The 17,525-nt window shown below is 42.0% G+C and overlaps 1 protein-coding gene across 2 annotated transcripts in view; it reads right to left on the reverse strand.

Annotated features, from left to right (window-relative positions):
- The window catches only part of HTT (huntingtin), a 183,800-nt gene that overhangs the window by 63,979 nt on the left and 102,296 nt on the right, over positions 1-17,525 (reverse strand). For both annotated transcript variants that reach the window (XM_084626754.1, XM_084626753.1), the window contains exons 36-40: positions 16,238-16,374; positions 13,867-13,983; positions 4,134-4,256; positions 2,543-2,781; positions 994-1,136 (exon numbers count right to left, since the gene is read on the reverse strand). In XM_084626754.1, coding sequence (XP_084482880.1) covers positions 994-1,136; positions 2,543-2,781; positions 4,134-4,256; positions 13,867-13,983; positions 16,238-16,374 — 759 coding nt within the window. The remainder of the gene's footprint in view (positions 1-993; positions 1,137-2,542; positions 2,782-4,133; positions 4,257-13,866; positions 13,984-16,237; positions 16,375-17,525) is intronic.

Consider the following 17,525-nt stretch of genomic DNA (forward strand, 5'->3'; position numbering starts at 1 on the left):
GGCCGCGGTTCCCAGCCAATGGGAGCTGCAGAACTGGGGCTTGGGGCGGTAGCATTTGGTGCTAAGAGCTGGAGGTTGCCGACTCCCAGGAGCCAGGGAAGGGAACCTCCCTCTCCCTCCACCCCCGCCAAAACTCCCCACCCACCCACCACAGAACTCCCCGAGCTCCCCCCGCAAAAGTTTTAGTCAGGAGTATATAGTAAAAATCATGGACAGGTTACGGGCCGTGAATTTTTGTTTACTGCCCATGACCTGTCCATGTCTTTTACTAAAAATACCCGTGACTAAAACGTAGCCTTAGTCATAAGTGCTGAACCGTGCTGCGGCCAGCACCAATGAGAGCGATTTAGCCAGGGACCATTTTCTGCTGGTCTGCTCTCTATGAGGCAAACAGTATGTTTCTTTTTTGTCTGGCAAACACTAAAAACTGTCTGGCAAGAGAAGAATTGTATAAAGTTGTATGACAAGTTTTATTATTTCGAAGAAATTTGAAATAAAAGTACAATATAAACATTTTCTTTTCTGAACACCATCTTCAGTGACATTATTGGCCCGCTGGGAAGATTTGAGGACTGGCACTGGCCCGAAGGTAAATTGAGTTCGAGACCCCTGCATTTGGGGAAGGTGAGAGGAAATCCAACTCAAGAGTAATGATGCGCACTGCATTTCTCAACTGCAGTTCTTTTGGACATTTAAAAGGACAATGTTTAACGAATGAAAGGTCATCAATTATAGTCTACTCTGCTAAAAGGGCAGAGTATGAAAACAGGTCTTGAAGCTGTGTGTTCAATAAAAAAAGTCTAAAGGAAAAGACGACTTTTCTGACTCTGGCTTCTGACATGGACACAAACTTGGGAGAAGAAACGATATTTTATATGCAGCCAATATTCTCAACCTAAACAGATTTTAAACTCATTAAACAACTGATTCCGAACTGAAAAGAACTCTTTGATCGTCATCATGGCACAATACAACTCATTTTGAGATTATTACCTGATTTGAAGATATGTATTAAACACATAAGCAATGTGCCCAACTCTTGGCAATAGAAAGTGTGCTGCTGTTCATTCATGTCCACTTTCAACTGTTTAGTAGCAATGTCTTCCAATAGAATGCCCACTAATTGTAACAAGAACCTAAAAAAAATCCCACACAACACAGTCAGGAAAATAAACACATCAGCTTATTTCCTATCTGTCCCAACTAAGGTTTTTACTACTGAGTTAACAGGTTTCAGCAGGTTGACCTGAACCAAATACAATCCTGCTTAACAGTGCCTCACTTTAAAATTTTCCCCATAAAGTTCTTCTTGCTTCCTCTACCCACAAGGAAAAATCTCAGCTCCAGCTTTCAGACTCATTTTCTAGTGTAAAAATTGATTAAAGCAGAGTATTTGCAGTGTGTTTAAGCGTCCAGGTCTCAGTTATGCAAAACCTCATCTGCCATCAAATCACAGATGGTCACTGTTTCACTAATCACCACCCTTGCAATCAACATGAATCAAACACCTAAAACCCTACCCAACGTGCTATCCTTCCAAGAGACAACAGACAAAATGAAGGGCATCAAGACTAAGCCACTCAAAACAGGTTTCCACCTTACACAAAATCTTTCCCACTGACCACCCTAGACACGAAAGACCCCAAGTCTTCATAACCAAAGACTCCCCTTTCTCTATCAGGTATACATATTCCTAGCAAAGGGCATCATTGTGCCACCAGAAAGTGGCCACAGGAATATAGTTACCCAAATAAAGGCCACCAAGGAAAGCTAAAAAACCCACCCAACAACCTGAATCACACTAACAATCCATCCCCCAATCCTTCTCTTAGCAAGTCTCAGATCCAGTAGGATTCCCAGTCCAAAAGTTCTGCCAAATCACAACTACTCCCCCCTCCGCCGAATGAATTTGTAGATAAAAAGTTCTTCTCATAAGGGTCTCAACCCTCACCTGGAGGGATAAAATCCTACCCTAATTCCTTCCCCCTACAGTAGTAGGGTATTTCCAACTCAACCACATCCAAAATCTCTCTTGAATTACTTTGCATAAGTGTCTCACCCTCAGAAGGCTCTAGGTTACAACCTATCCTTTGAAAAAGAAAGCTGATCTTCCCCTTACATGTTCTTCCCCTCCTGTGCACGTGAAAAGGTGAAGTCACCCAACTCATCCCACCCATATGCCACTGAGGCAACAATGCAGAGTACAGGCTAAAGTAAAGGGAGAAGGAAGAGTCAATTCCCAGGGTGAAATCCTGGTCCCAGAGAAGTCAGTGGTACTTTTCACTTCAGCATGGGAAAAGAAACCAGAACAGTCAAAAATTGTTAAACAAAAATACACACCTCCATCCCATGTAATACATCCAACAGCACCACAGCTCATTCTATCCCTCAAACTTGCATCCAACCTTAAATCCACACCCCCATGTCCATTTCAGGTAACATCCAGGTAAATATAAATCTTATGTTTCCATATCACTTGACACTCTTTTAATACTTCACCAAAAGTTTTACAAAAAAACGATAGATACAGAAGACAACGTACCTGGAAAATGTCTCTTCAGGCAGATATTTAGCCTGTTTCAGCTCAATTTGTTCTTCAGGTGTTGGTACATTATTTTCCCCATCCCTTAGCTTGTTAATTGTTTGACATGACAATAAGTAAGGGGAGAAAGAAAGCTCTTGAATACGAGATAGAACTATATCCTCTGTTGATTGTGAAATCAGAACTCTAAGGATAGCTAGGATACCAGATATCCATAACTGAACAGTGCTCACTGATGTCTTAAAAAAAAAAACAGAAAAATGCAGCAGATTAAGAGACTGAAAACTGCAATAATGTCATGGAGAACTGACAACATATTAGACCTTATAAAAGATCGTATATGTTCACTTCTTTGAACAAACATCTTTATGAATGAGGTAAACTTTTCTACCTTCTCTTCTGCTATCATGGCTCCCAGGAGCTGAATGTCCATAGCAGCTCCTGGAAATCAGTTTGGCTTTGAGAGCACTCAATGCTGTGTGATCTGGGGAATGGGTACTTCTACAACACTTTTGTGAATAAAAGTTCTCATAAAAAACTTCCATACTGTCTCAAAAATGAAATCCTAGGGGGGAATCTTTGTTACTCCTCAACATTTCAACTAAAAAAAAGGGAAGAGGGAGGAGGAGGGGGGTGTTGCAAGGTTATTGTAGTGGGGGTTGTGGTACTACTACCCTTCTGCGCTGCTGCTGGCAGTGGCCCTGCCTTCAGAACTGGGTGGCCAGAGAGCAGCGTCTGCTGGCTGGGAGCCCAGTTCTGAAGGCAGAGCTGCTGCCAGCAACACTGCAAAAATAAGGACAGCATGGTATGGTATTGCCACCCTTACTTCTGTGCTGCTGCCTGCAGAGCTGGGCTCTCAGTCAGCAGCCATCACTCTCTGGCAGCTCAGCTCTGATGGCAGCAATGCAGAAGTAAGGTGGCATGGTATGGCATTGCCACCCTTAATTTTGCACTGCTGCTGGCGGGGCGCTGCCTGCAGAACTGGGCGCCCAGCCAACAGCCGCTGCTCTCCGGCCACCCAGCTATGAAGGCAGCATAGAAATAAGGGTGGCAATACTATGATCCACTCTAAAATAACCTTGTGACCCCCCTGCAACTCCCTTTTGGGTCACAACCCCCCAGTTTGAGAAACTGGTCTCCCCCATGAAATTGGTATAGTATAGCGTAAAAGCACACAAGACCAGAGTTCATGGTCTGTGACGTGTTTTTCACAGCTGTGAATTTGGTAGGGCCCTATTCATAAACCAGGTTATGGAATTTCTCTTACATCAGGAGGCTCCCCATTCTTCACCATCGCATTACAAGTAAAATGACCTACCCAAAGGCAAACTAGTCCTCCTACTGAGTTCTTCCCTATTTCTGAACATGTTACCAAACTAACTTCAGCAGGATTTAGGAACAGAAATATACACCTTGCAAAGGAGTAAGAGAACACTCACTACTGTTTTGCCATGTATGAAAATGCTGAATTGTCTTGACAGACAGACAATCAGAGTGGAGGATAGGTCAGAAATGTATAGTATATGGCCAAAAATGCGTTGAAGGCCTCAACATTGAACAGGTAGTGTAATCTCCTTCACTGGTCACTTACCATTGTACTGGGAGTAACAAACATACTTCTTAAAAGCATGTCCACAGGACGGAGGGATGAAGGAGCCAAAATTTCAAATAAAGTGTTCAGTACTCCCAGAGCTTCATGGGAATCTATATGCATCTGTTTAAAAGAAAGGAACAAATTTTATATTCACCATTGAACACAACAACAAAAACAAACACCTCTGTGTCTTGGTTATTTTTAGTATGATACGTGTAGGTTTCCTATGCAATAATGCTGCACTTCAGTTTGATAACCAAGAATCATAGAATCATAGAATATCAGGGTTGGAAGGGACCCCAGAAAGTCATCTAGTCCAACCCCCTGATCAAACCAGGAACAATTCCCAGTTAAATCATCCCAGCCAGGGCTTTGTCAAGCCTGACCTTAAAAACCTCTAAGGAAGGAGATTCTACCACCTCCCTAGGTAACGCATTCCAGTGTTTCACCACCCTCTTAGTGAAAAAGTTTTTCCTAATATCCAATCTAAACCTCCCCCACTGCAACTTGAGACCATTACTCCTCGTTCTGTCATCTGCTACCATTGAGAACAGTCTAGAGCCATCCTCTTTGGAACCCCCTTTCAGGTAGTTGAAAGCAGCTATCAAATCCCCCCTCATTCTTCTCTTCTGCAGGCTGAACAATCCCAGCTCCCTCAGCCTCTCCTCATAACTCATGTGTTCCAGTCCCCTAATCATTTTTGTTGCCCTTCGCTGGACTCTCTCCAATTTATCCACATCCTTCTTGAAGTGTGGGGCCCAAAACTGGACACAGTACTCCAGATGAGGCCTCACCAATGTCGAATAGAGGGGAACGATCACGTCCCTCGATCTGCTCGCTATGCCCCTACTTATACATCCCAAAATGCCATTGGCCTTCTTGGCAACAAGGGCACACTGCTGACTCATATCCAGCTTCTCGTCCACTGTCACCCCTAGGTCCTTTTCCGCAGAACTGCTGCCTAGCCATTCGGTCCCTAGTCTGTAGCTGTGCATTGGGTTCTTCCGTCCTAAGTGCAGGACCCTGCACTTATCCTTATTGAACCTCATCAGATTCCTTTTGGCCCAATCTTCCAATTGGTCTAGGTCCTTCTGTATCCTATCCCTCCCCTCCAGCGTATCTACCACTCCTCCCAGTTTAGTATCATCCGCAAATTTGCTGAGAGTGCAATCCACACCATCCTCCAGATCATTTATGAAGATATTGAATAAAACCGGCCCCAGGACCGACCCTTGGGGCACTCCACTTGATAAGAGAGATTAGAAAACCCGTAAGGGGTGAACGTTAAAAGCAGGTGCAGCCATTGCTATGCAGAACATGACAGACCTCAAGAAAGCTTAAATTAAAAGCAGTAAAGTTTAATGTGTATATGTACATACACACACACACACACACACAATTTGGCCAACAACTGCCCAAAATCTAATTATTTTGGTTTTGGCTCCATCTAAAAGCAACTGTGGTTGGCATGAATTAAAAGGGACATCAACTTGAAACCCGAGTTAGAAATCATTTCAGATAGTGTGCCTGCCCCCCAAGCATTAATTCTGTAGTTTTACTACCATATTTTCTTATTTTTTTTTAAGCACCTCTTCCATTTGCTATGAGAAAAACCCATCTAAAAAGGGGAAATGATACTGACTATAAACAAAGAGCTGCCAAATGCTTAAAACCAATTCACTAGGAAAAACAGAAGGGATGAGGGGAGTTTTTCCCCTACTATCTCTGACACAGTGATCTCAGGTATTACAATAAGGAAAAATAGTTTTAGACAGAAGACACATTTTTTCAGTTAACTGTGTCCCTTCACAATTCTAATGTTCTGGGGAATAGACTGTCATAACCTCTATCCTCAATCTTACAAAATACTCGAAGGTGCACACTGAAGCTAATATTTAAGTGGTGATTCAGTACTCGTGGGTAACAGGGAAGCCTAACGAAGTGTGCACATTTTCAGTATGCACACAATAAATGGATTCAATAGATAGTGTCTATTCAAGGGACATCATCACAGGACCTAACCACATCAGCCACGCCATCAGGGGCTCGTTCACCTGCACATCTATCAACGTGATATATGCCATCATGTGCCAGCAATGCCCCTCTGCCATGTACATTGGCCAATCTGGACAGTCTCTACGCAAAAGAATAAATGGACACAAATCTGACATCAGAAATTATAACATTCAAAAATCAGTAGGAGAACACTTCAATCTCCCTGGTCACTCAATAACAGACCTACAAGTGGCAATTCTTCAACAAAAAAACTTCAAAAACCAGACTACAATGTGAAACTGCAGAACTGGAATTAATTTGCAAACTGGACACCATCAAATTAGGCCTGAATAAAGACTGGGAGTGGTTGGGTCATTACAAAACCTAATTTCCCCCATATGTTACTCACATCTTCTTGTCAACTGTTTGAAATGGGCCACTCTCATTACCACTACAAAAGTGATTTTTCCTTTCTTGGTATCCTACTGTTAATTGAATTGTCTCGTTAGACTGACCTCCCACTTGGTAAGGCACCTCCCATCTTTTCATGTGCTGTGTATTTATACCTGCTACTATATTTTCCACTCCATGCATCTGATGAAGTGGGTTCTATGCCCAAATAAATTTGTTAGTCTCTATGGTGCCACAAGAAGTCCTCAGGTTTTTTTTTTTGTTTTTTTTTTAAGTACTACAGTTCCCACTGCTGCATCTACAGCAAAGGACTGAACTATTGCACAATGTTTTGTTAATGGAACTCCAGGTAGCTGCTCCGCGTATGTCCAGTATTGATGCTTCCTGTAGAAGCAGCTTGTGATCTGGCTGAGTGAGCCCTCTACCCTGCCAGGTGGAGGGATATGCACTAATTGATAGCACATGATGATGCATCCAGAAATCCATTTAGAGTTTCTCAGAGGGTTGTGAGGACACACTATATCTTTCTGTTATGGTGAGAAAAAGCCTCGGTGATTCTCTGATGTGTCTGGGCGTTCTACCTGCAAAGGACCAAACCTGTCTGACACCACAGGAATGAAAGTCTTCTCTCTTCAGCAGCGGCATGGGGTTTTTGGAAAGAAACACTTAAGCAGATAGTTTGGTTGACATGGTTTTCAGAAATAACCTTCGCGAGGAACTTAGGATGGAGGTGAAGAGAGACCATTTCCTTGTAAAAAGTGGTATTTGGTGGGCCTGCCATGACAGCTGCAATCTTGCTCACCCTTCTGGCAGAGGTAATAGCATATTGTCAAGGGTTCAAAAGGTGGTCTGATGAGTGCTGACAGGATAAGATTGAGGTCCCATTGCATTGTAAGTTTGACCACAGGTGGAAAAATCCTGACTAGGTCTTTCAAAAATGACTGTTGTTGAGTGAGTAAAAATGGAACATTATCTACTGGAGACAGGAAGGCACTGATCACAGTGAGCTAATGCAGAGATCTGAGTTTTTTTCTAAAGACAGGAAATAGTCTAAAACAACTAGAATATCTGCAGTGCTTGGAGAAGGCCAGTCATGCTGAGCCCAGGTAAGAAATGTCTCCATTTAGCTAGGTAGCAGGTCCTAGTTGAATCTTTCCAACTTTGAGAAAGGATAACTTGGACAGGTGCTGAACAAGAACATTCTAATTCTGATGCCCCTCCAAACACCAGCCATGAGGAGGAATGGGTCTGGATTGGGGTGTCTGATTCTTCCCCCTTTCTGATGTAGGAAAGCTGGGAAGGGGCGGATCCTGATAGGAGAGCAGACAGACATTCTCTGAAATTCCAGGAACCAAAACTGTCTGGGCGAGTTGCCTGGTAGGAGAAAGACTCTTCATGACCGAGGGAGAGTCATTTTCAAGACCTGTGGTAGCAGAGGAATGGGAGGCAAGACGTATCTGAGTTTGTCCATCCATGACAACAAGAAAGCATTGCCATGTGTGCTGTGAACCATATCTCATCTGAAGCAACATAGGGGAAGTTTTTTGTTAATTTGGAATACGAAGAGATCCTCGTGAGGTGGTCCCCGGAGTGAATATCTCACTTAGGACAATGCTGTGTATATTCCACTTGTGGTCTGCACAGAAGCTTCTGCTCGGGTTGTGCGCTAAAGAGTTTTGAGCATCCAGAAGGTATGCAGCTTGGATGGTGTCATAACCATAGGGGTAGCCTAAATTCCTCCTTACCTGTAAGGGGTTAAGAAGCTCAAGTAACCTGGTTGGCACCTGACCAAAGAAACCAATGGGGACAAAAGATACTTTCAAATAGGGGAGCGGGGGGGGAGGGAGGGAGGGAGAAGAGAAGAGGTTTTGTTTTGGGTTCTTTGTTTCTGTGGCCGTTTGCTCTTGGGACTAAGGGGAACCGGACATCAATCCATGTTCTCCAAATCTTTCTAAACAAGTCTCTCATATTTCAAACTTGTAAGTAACAGCCAGGCAAGGCATATTAGTTTATCTTTGTTTTCTCAACTTGTGAATTTTCCCTTTCCTAAAGGGACATTTATCCCTGTTTTGTTGTAACTTTGAAACTAAGACTAGAGGGGGTTCCTCTGTGCTCTTTGAATTTTCTGATATTCTGTAAGGCTAACTACCAGCCTAAGTCTACAGAGGTGATTCTTTTATCTTTTTCTCTTTAAATAAAATCCTTCTTTTTAAGAACCTGACTGATTTTTCAATTGTTCTAAGACCCAAAGGTTTGGGTCTGTAGTCCCTTTGTAACCAATTGGTGAGGATATATGCTCAAGCCTTCCCCAGGAAAGGGGGTGTAGGCTTGGGGGAATATTTTGGGATGAATAGGACTCCAAGTGTTCCTTTCCCTGATTGTTAAAATCACTTGGTGGTGGCAGCAATCCCAAGGCAAGAAAGAAATCTGTGCCTTGGGGAAGTTTTAACTTAAGTTGGTAAGAATAACCTTAGGGGGTCTTTCATGCGGGTCCCCACATCTGTACCCCAGAGTTCAGAGTGGGGAAGGAACCCTGACAGATGGTGATGCAGTTTCTGACGCACCAGTCCCAAAGCCTTACTGCTTCTAGACAGAGGAGAAGAGATCTTTATGTAAAAGACAGTTGTCCGACATCCAGTAGAATGAAAAGCAGTCTGGCCTCTGATGGGGTCCAGGTACCTTGTCTGGTGTCATTGTTCAGGTCAGCACCCTGAACCAGAAGGGATGCATGTACTACAATGGTGACATGGAGGGTGGGAGTGTTGCACAGGATGCCTACTCTCACTCGTTCCAAATTCGACAGTCATTCTGGTGTTGATGTGACCCTTGTCTTGTGAGAAGACCGACTGAAGCCAGGCCTGCAAGCATCATAAATTAAGCCTGGAGAATACTGCCCACATAAGTGATCAAGGCTATGTGGCCTAGAAGAGCAAGGCATACGCTGACCATTGTACAGATAACTCACAGATCAAAGACTATCAATGCTAGAGTAACAATCTGAATTTTGGCTTTTCAATAAAGATGAAAGGTCAGCTCAAGGTCAGCTCCCAGACTGCTGCGCTGGGCAACACAGCATGAGGAGTAGGTGGCTAGCCCTCTGTGGAGAAAGAAGTGGTTAGGGACTATTTAGAAAAGCTGGACGTGCACAAGTCCATGGGGCCGGACAAGTTGCATCCGAGAGTGCTAAAGGAACTGGCGGCTGTGATTGCAGAGCCATTGGCCATTATCTTTGAAAACTCGTGGCGAATGGGGGAAGTCCCAGATGACTGGAAAAAGGCTAATGTAGTGCCAATCTTTAAAAAAGGGAAGAAGGAGGATCCTGGGAACTACAGGCCAGTCAGCCTCACCTCAGTCCCCGGAAAAATCATGGAGTAGGTCCTCAAAGAGTCAATCCTGAAGCACTTACATGAGAGGAAAGTGATCAGGAACAGTCAGCATGGGTTCACCAAGGGAAGGTCATGCCTGACTAATCTAATCGTCTTCTATGATGAGATTACTGGTTCTGTGGATGAAGGGAAAGCAGTGGATGTATTGTTTCTTGACTTTAGCAAAGCTTTTGACACGGTCTCCCACAGTATTCTTGTCAGCAAGTTAAAGAAGTATGGGCTGGATGAATGCACTATAAGGTGGGTAGAAAGTTGGCTAGATTGCCAGGCTCAACGGGTAGTGATCAATGGCTCCATGTCTAGATGGCAGTCGGTATCAAGTGGAGTGCCCCAAGGGTCGGTCCTGGGGCTGGTGTTGTTCAATATCTTCATAAATGATCTGGAGGATGGTGTGGATTGTACACTCAGCAAATTTGCAGATGATACTAAACTGGGAGGAGTGGTAGATACGCTGGAGGGGAGGGATAGGATACAGAGGGACCTAGACAAATTGGAGGATTGGGCCAAAAGAAATCTGATGAGGTTCAACAAGGGTAAGTACAGGGTCCTGCACTTAGGATGGAAGAATCCAATGCACCGCTACAGACTAGGGACCGAATGGCTAGGCAGCAGTTCTGCGGAAAAGGACCTGGGGTGACATTGGACGAGAAGCTGGATATGAGTCAACAGTGTGCCCTTGTTGCCAAGAAGGCCAACGGCATCTTGGGATGTATAAATAGGGGCATAGCGAGCAGATCGAGGGACGTGATCGTTCCCCTCTATTCGACATTGGTGAGGCCTCATCTGGAGTACTGTGTCCAGTTTTGCGCCCCACACTACAAGAAGGATGTGGAAAAATTGGAGAGAGTCCAGCGAAGGACAAGAAAAATGATTAGGGGTCTGGAACACATGACTTATGAGGAGAGGCTGAGGGAACTGGGATTGTTTAGTCTGCAGAAGAGAAGAATGAGGGGGGATTTGATAGCTGCTTTCAACTACCTGAGAGGTGGTTCCAAAGAGGATGGTTCTAGACTATTCTCAGTGGTAGAAGATGACAGGACAAGGAGTAATGGTCTCAAGTTGCAGTGGGGGAGGTTTAGGTTGGATATTAGGAAAAACTTTTTCACTAGGAGGGTGGTGAAACACTGGAATGCGTTACCTAGGGAGGTGGTAGAATCTCCTTCCTTAGAAGTTTTTAAGGTCAGGCTTGACAAAGCCCTGGCTGGGAGGATTTAACTGGGGATTGGTCCTGCTTTGAGCAGGGGGTTGGACTAGATGACCTCCTGAGGTCCCTTCCAACCCTGATATTCTATGATACTATGAGTTGTTGAAGGTCCAGAATGGGTCTCCACCTTATCTTTTTGGGGACTAAAATAGAACATTCTCCCTTGATACCAAGGTGACACTATTTCTGTTGCCCCTCGTTGAAAGACGGAGTCTGCCTCCTGTTGAAGAATCACCTAGTGAGAGTGGTTCCTGAAGATGGACCAGGAAGTGGGTTTGTGGGGAGGGAGAGTGAGAAACCTAGAAATTATCCATCAAGAATATTCCAGGACCCAACTGTATACCGTGACGCAGTCCCAATTGCAGGCAAAAAGTGAGAGATGATCCCCACAGATAAGGGGGAGGTAGAAGTGGGTGGCATCAATAGTGATGGGTGGATCTCTACCGAGGCATCAAAAGTAGCCCTTAGTGGGTGGCTGGGAATGGGCACAGGTCATGGTAACAGAGGAGGCTGAAAATTGAGGCCTCTGAACCTTCTGATGTTTAAACAGAGCCTCATCTGGACAAAGGTGGTACAACATCTGTAGAGGGGGTGGCTTTGGCCTATACACCTGCTTCTGCTGTTTTCTCCTGGGGATTAGGGTGTAAATTCCCAGTGACCGGTGAGTCGACCTTGAGTCTTCCAACAAGTATAGGGACTCATCCATTTTCTCGTTAAACGAATCTGACTTGTCTAAAGAGAGGTTCTGTATGGTGTTCTAGACCTTCCTGAGTAGCCCCAAAGAGGGAAGCCAAGACTCACACCTCGTAACTATGTCAGTGACCAAGCCACTGGATGCTGTATCCGCTGCATCCACTGCAGCTTAAAGAGAAGTCTTAGCCACTAACTTGCGCTCCTCTATGAAGGACTAAAATTGGGCTCTGTCCTCAGAGGGTAGCTTGTCTTTAAAGTCAGCCAGCCTGAAGTAACTGTTAAAATCATAATTTGACTAACAAGGTCTGATAGTTAGCAATACAAAATTTCAGACTTGTCAAGGAAGACCCTTTACCCCCTGCCTCCGCCCAAGAGGTCCAACCTCTTTGAGCCCTTGTCAGCTGTGGTGATCTCGGGAAGTTGTGACCATGCTCTCCCGATGGCTGCCTGTACCATCAGGGAGTTTGGATCTGGATGGGAGAAAAGAAATCCAGCCCCTTTGGTGTGGATGAAATAACATCTCTCAGCCCTCTTACACCTGGGGGCACAGGAGCTGAAGTATGCCAGACCACTACGGCTGGCTCCACGATGGCCTCATTACAAGGGAGCACCACGTTGCCTGGACTTGTAAGCAGCAAAATATTCAGGATCCAGTGCTGGGAATCCTGGAACTCCGCCAGTGGTATCCCAATATGTGTCTCACCCAAGCAATAGAGACAGTGTTGGTGACTGTTGCTCACAGAGAAGGAGCAAAGGCAGGAAGCGTATTACTGAACCCCTGGGCACAGTCCCAGGCCACAGGCAGGGAGTCCCCAGTGCACAGAAAGAACAAGCTACACTATACTATAAAACTAACTATGCTAATGTAAAACTATTTAGAATAGCCATTTACAGGGCATCAAAGAGAAAATCTGGAGAAATTGGACACAGATTCTGACTCAGGCCATGCGGTGATAAGGAGGAACCGGAGAGGTGTTCAGCCCACACTGCCCTTTATGCCATCAGTCTGGAGCACAAGAACTACTGCGCATGTGCAGACCAACCGACACTACTTGTTAGAATTCCAGATTCACACGCACAGCAAACATGTGCACCCACGTGTGGGATACACAAAGGGACCAGCACTCAACTGAGCTTCATTTGCTGGCCATCTTCAATTTGCACACAGATCTCAGGTTTGGCTACAAACTTATATGCAGCTCATGAGGTCTCCAACCCTGTAAATTACTCTGCACCCATGGACTTCAATGAGGGTTCACACAGAAGCTGGGATCTGCCTAAGTGGAGTAATGTGCAATGAAGTCCAGATAACGCCAGTTTTGCCTGTGATCCAGGTCCTGACAACACTTAACTTCTCCCATATTCAGCTACGTCACAGGATTTACAGAAGTGCAATTTTGTCAGACTAAGTTATTTAATAGAGAAAATAAAGACACCTAAAAATGTAACTTAAAAACATTAAAAATAAAGTTAACAGGCAATTACAGATGACCAAACCAGTTTCAAGTAAACAAATTTCATTACAATTTTTATTTTGTTCATTAAAATAGGTTGTAAAATAAGGTTACTGACCAACGATTATATTGTCTGATTATAATGCCAAATAATAACGACATTCTGTATGTAAAGAAGAAAAAAGACTTGATACCATATAGTAAGCACCGTGAGCTGTATTAGCTATAAAGTCTTAGAGCAGTTATGGACTTAACTCTAAGCTGAGATATATTAGAAGACAGTACAAATAGTTTTTATCTACAAAATTAGTCTTTTGTGATTTTAAAATTATTTAAAAATGACATTAATCTATAAGTACATATGAAATTATACAGAAATTATTCTTCATTATCAGCCCCATTAAGAATGAATGGGATGCCTTATCTTGAACATTATATTTACAAAGTCTTTCATATATATAAACCTATTTTAGTAAAATAGTTTCCAGTATTTATATTTACTTGCAGACTGTAGGCAGAATATTGCTTTCATGTAATAAAAGCAAAATTGATACATAAAGATAAAATCAATAAAGTTAGATACTAACCTGTTGTTTTGCTAACATTGGTAGAATGATATCTGCTATCTGTCGGGACAATCTTTTCCATTTGTCTTCATTCTCTTTGTGACACTGTTGCAGTACTAGGATGAACATCTCCAGCACCTAAAGAAAATATCCCAACGCCCCGCCCCAAAACAAACACACCTGCACTTTAGAAAATGGCATATTTAAATAGTATAGTTGAGGGAGTGAACAGTTAATAAAACTATCATTTTCCCCAAAACCAAAAAGTTATGCAAGGTGTTTCACAAAGATGATTTAAGATCATCTTAAACTATCAAATATATACTGTTCTCTTGTTTAACCTGGCCTTTCATGTAACAGAGTAAGAGAGACAGTATTCCTATTCTGCTCCACTGAGATAACATTTTTACACATTCAGGCATACAAGAAATAAAACTACGTAAATCCAGGAGAAGAAATGAAATATACGTCTATGTACAATAGTAAAAAATTCACTTCAGGCTAGAATTTATAAAAAGAACAAGTTTCTCTCTCAGATATGGTCATTTATGACAACCAAAATACCTGGTATTTCCCAGACCATTTTTTTAAACAAATAAAAGCAAAATTTTCTGTGCTTTGTAAAGCCAAAATTTACAAGTGATTAGTCCAACAGTTGGAAGAATAGAGTATGAGATGAAATGCATGGGGAGTGGGAAGAAAAGCAAAACCTTGGTAGCTGGCAAGTAAAAGTCTTCATATATTAGAAGGGTATCTGTATTTGCTCCTGTCTTAATGAAAGGAAGAATGGAAATGAGACATACATTAAAACTCTGATCTTGCAAGCTGTTCTATATGAGTGGAACTAAAGTCAATGGAGTTCTGCACAGACGCAGGGTATGCTTGTGTAGAGCAGTTTGCAAGATCAGGTCCTAATACTGGCTATTCCCGATGTCTACTAGAAACTCCTGTAGTCTAGATAACACTAAAGGTTAAAAATAACCTACATGTGAATACACAGTTAATGTCAGAACACTTTATGTGAATAACAGTTTAATGTCACGTCAAAAAATGTATCCAAACACTACTTTATGACTAATTATGTAAAACTATAAATTCACTATCAACCTATAAAATTTTAGTTGCAGAAATTAATTTCAGTCTGAACTTTGACACATAAAAAATAAGGTTTGCTAGAAATTTGGATGTTATAACTAAATTAGAAAAAAATAAAAAATAAATAAAGAGTTGCCTCTTCAATTGTATTCAAAAAGGCACATTCCTCCCATTAATACACACGAGCGCAGCATTCCACAACTGGACGAAGTTCAATAAAAGGAAGTATTACGCTTCTGTTAAGTGTCTAGAATAAGCAAAAAGATTCCAGATCAATTCTTTCACAAGCACCTTTATGCTTTTTCCCCCCTGTCTCCCAATATGCCTGGAAGGTTTTCTCTGTACTTGTCCATATGACCTCTACACTGTTCTCCAAAAAATCCTTCAAGACCCATCTTAACAGTGAGGCTATTGATAAAATGACATCTGTCAATGGCTAGGTGAACAGTCATAAGTTACTGTTTGTTTTTTACTTGTCTGTAGTTATATCTTACAAAAAGTAAATGACTAGCAATCATCTAGTTGTTTCCATAAAAGCCAATGTAACTAAGCATTCCTATGATTGTTACTATGGATAAGATTATGTCATGGAGGTCGTGGATTCCATGACTTTTAGAGACCGCCATGACATTTTCTGGTCAGCCCTGGGGTGGCAGGGCTGGAGCTGTCAGCCAGCAAGGGCCACCCGGAGCTCTGAGACAGTGGAGCACTGGAGGTGTTGGCCACTCCCCGAGACCCGTCTGTGACTTTTACTTAAAAAAAAAACTATGACAAAATCTTAGCCTTAATTACCTATGTACTCTCTCCCCCATTTTCTCTTATTTTTAGTTACACCCACTTATTGCATCTTGTCTTAAATTAGACTATCACTCAGGGAAACTACTGTCTCACTATGTATGTATTCATACAGGCCCTGACACAATGCAGGTCCTGAATCTGACTGTAGCCTTTCAGTGCTACTCTAATATAGATAATAAACAAAGGACAATACTTTGCACTATATATGAAATCTACCTCTCTGCCCTATTATATAAATGTATGAAATAATGAATGCTTTTATTGTTTGCTTTTGAACACTTGAGTTTGTACTCTTATGCCTACCAATTACGGGAAGGGCCAGAAAGCACTAAATTTTTTGTCCTGCACACCAAGAAAGCTCTCAGAACAAAGTCTGACTAATCAGGATTTGTTCAGAGAGGGATAAATGTCACCTGAAATGTTTTAAGTGTGGACAGTCCAACAAATAATTCACATTATAAAACATACACAGACACACTAATCTGTCCACTTATCTTACCTGATGATACTGTATAAGTCTTAGCAGCATTGAAACCACCACCTCTTTTTGTGTTTCCAGTTCTTTTCCAGCATCAGCTTTATTTGTTCCTCGTAATACAAAGAGATCATGGACAATGGGTTGCAGAGCTGGTATAGCTAAAATCAAGATGTTTTATATTTCAATATTAAATGCAGGTTAGTTTTGAATAGTACAAAAAGGTTCTAACTCCCAGCAATTTTATTACTGAAAACTAGCACTTAAATTGTGAGGTTTCTATGAATACTTGCGGAAAACTTAAGTCATTTCCATCTCTGTTGTTCCTTCATCCCTACTAAAGCACGGTCTAAGTCACTGTTAGAGACAGTTGACCTTTACCCCTTCAGGATTTTACACATTTTTCAAAAGACATGCCTTTCTCAGTACAATTTATGCATTTCTTACACCAACAGTTCTGGAATAAGGAAGGCTTCCAATGTTCTTTTTCCAAAAGGAAGGCAAATAAAGGTAATATCAAAATAGATTCATCAAAACCTTTCAAAAATACAGCTGTGTTAACCTACTATTCAAATAGCTAACAAGCCCTAATAACATAATTATGTTGCTATTAAATATTGTTTAACCACCATTTTAACGATTATTTTACTTTTAAAATTAGACAGAAAATTCCTAAAGATCCTCATTACAAACAGAAATTTCGTCACGGTTATAGCATGCAAATAATTTTTAGTGATTTTACATACACATACATACACACATGCAACATTTTGGAATGTTTTAAAATTAGATATCAGACATTTAGATCAAAATCTAAGTCTCCTTTTTTCTGTGCTAGCAATGTATTGTATAAAGGTAGCAGAGGGTGTTATGTTGCCTTGTTAAATATCAATTCAGCAACTGTCACAAACTGGTAACTGCAAATTTAAAGCAACTGGTTTTTTTCGTCATACGTTTTATGAGAAAGCAAGGGACAGATATCACTGGGTAGAACCAGGCAGACAGTATACAATCTTACCTAAGCAGCTCAAACATACATAATTTATAGCTTTTCTTCTACACTCAAATCTCCTAATTGCTCTGAACAAAAATAGCTAATTATGCATAATTGTGGCAGTAGTGTAAATGGGATAAATAATATTTTCTGTCGGGAGTAGGTTCATACCTTTGAACTAGGTTTAATATATGCAAAATGTAGTTTGATAAAATACAAAAAAACCAGACAAGTAAGTGTTTTCTGGGCTGATCAGCATGAGCCCAGCATTCCTTAGCACAGCACTGTATATTCTTTTTAGTATTCTGCAAATTGTTA

The sequence above is a fragment of the Lepidochelys olivacea genome (genome assembly GCF_965140295.1).
Source record: "Lepidochelys olivacea isolate rLepOli2 genome assembly, chromosome: 4".
NCBI classification, from domain to species: Eukaryota; Metazoa; Chordata; order Testudines; family Cheloniidae; genus Lepidochelys; species Lepidochelys olivacea.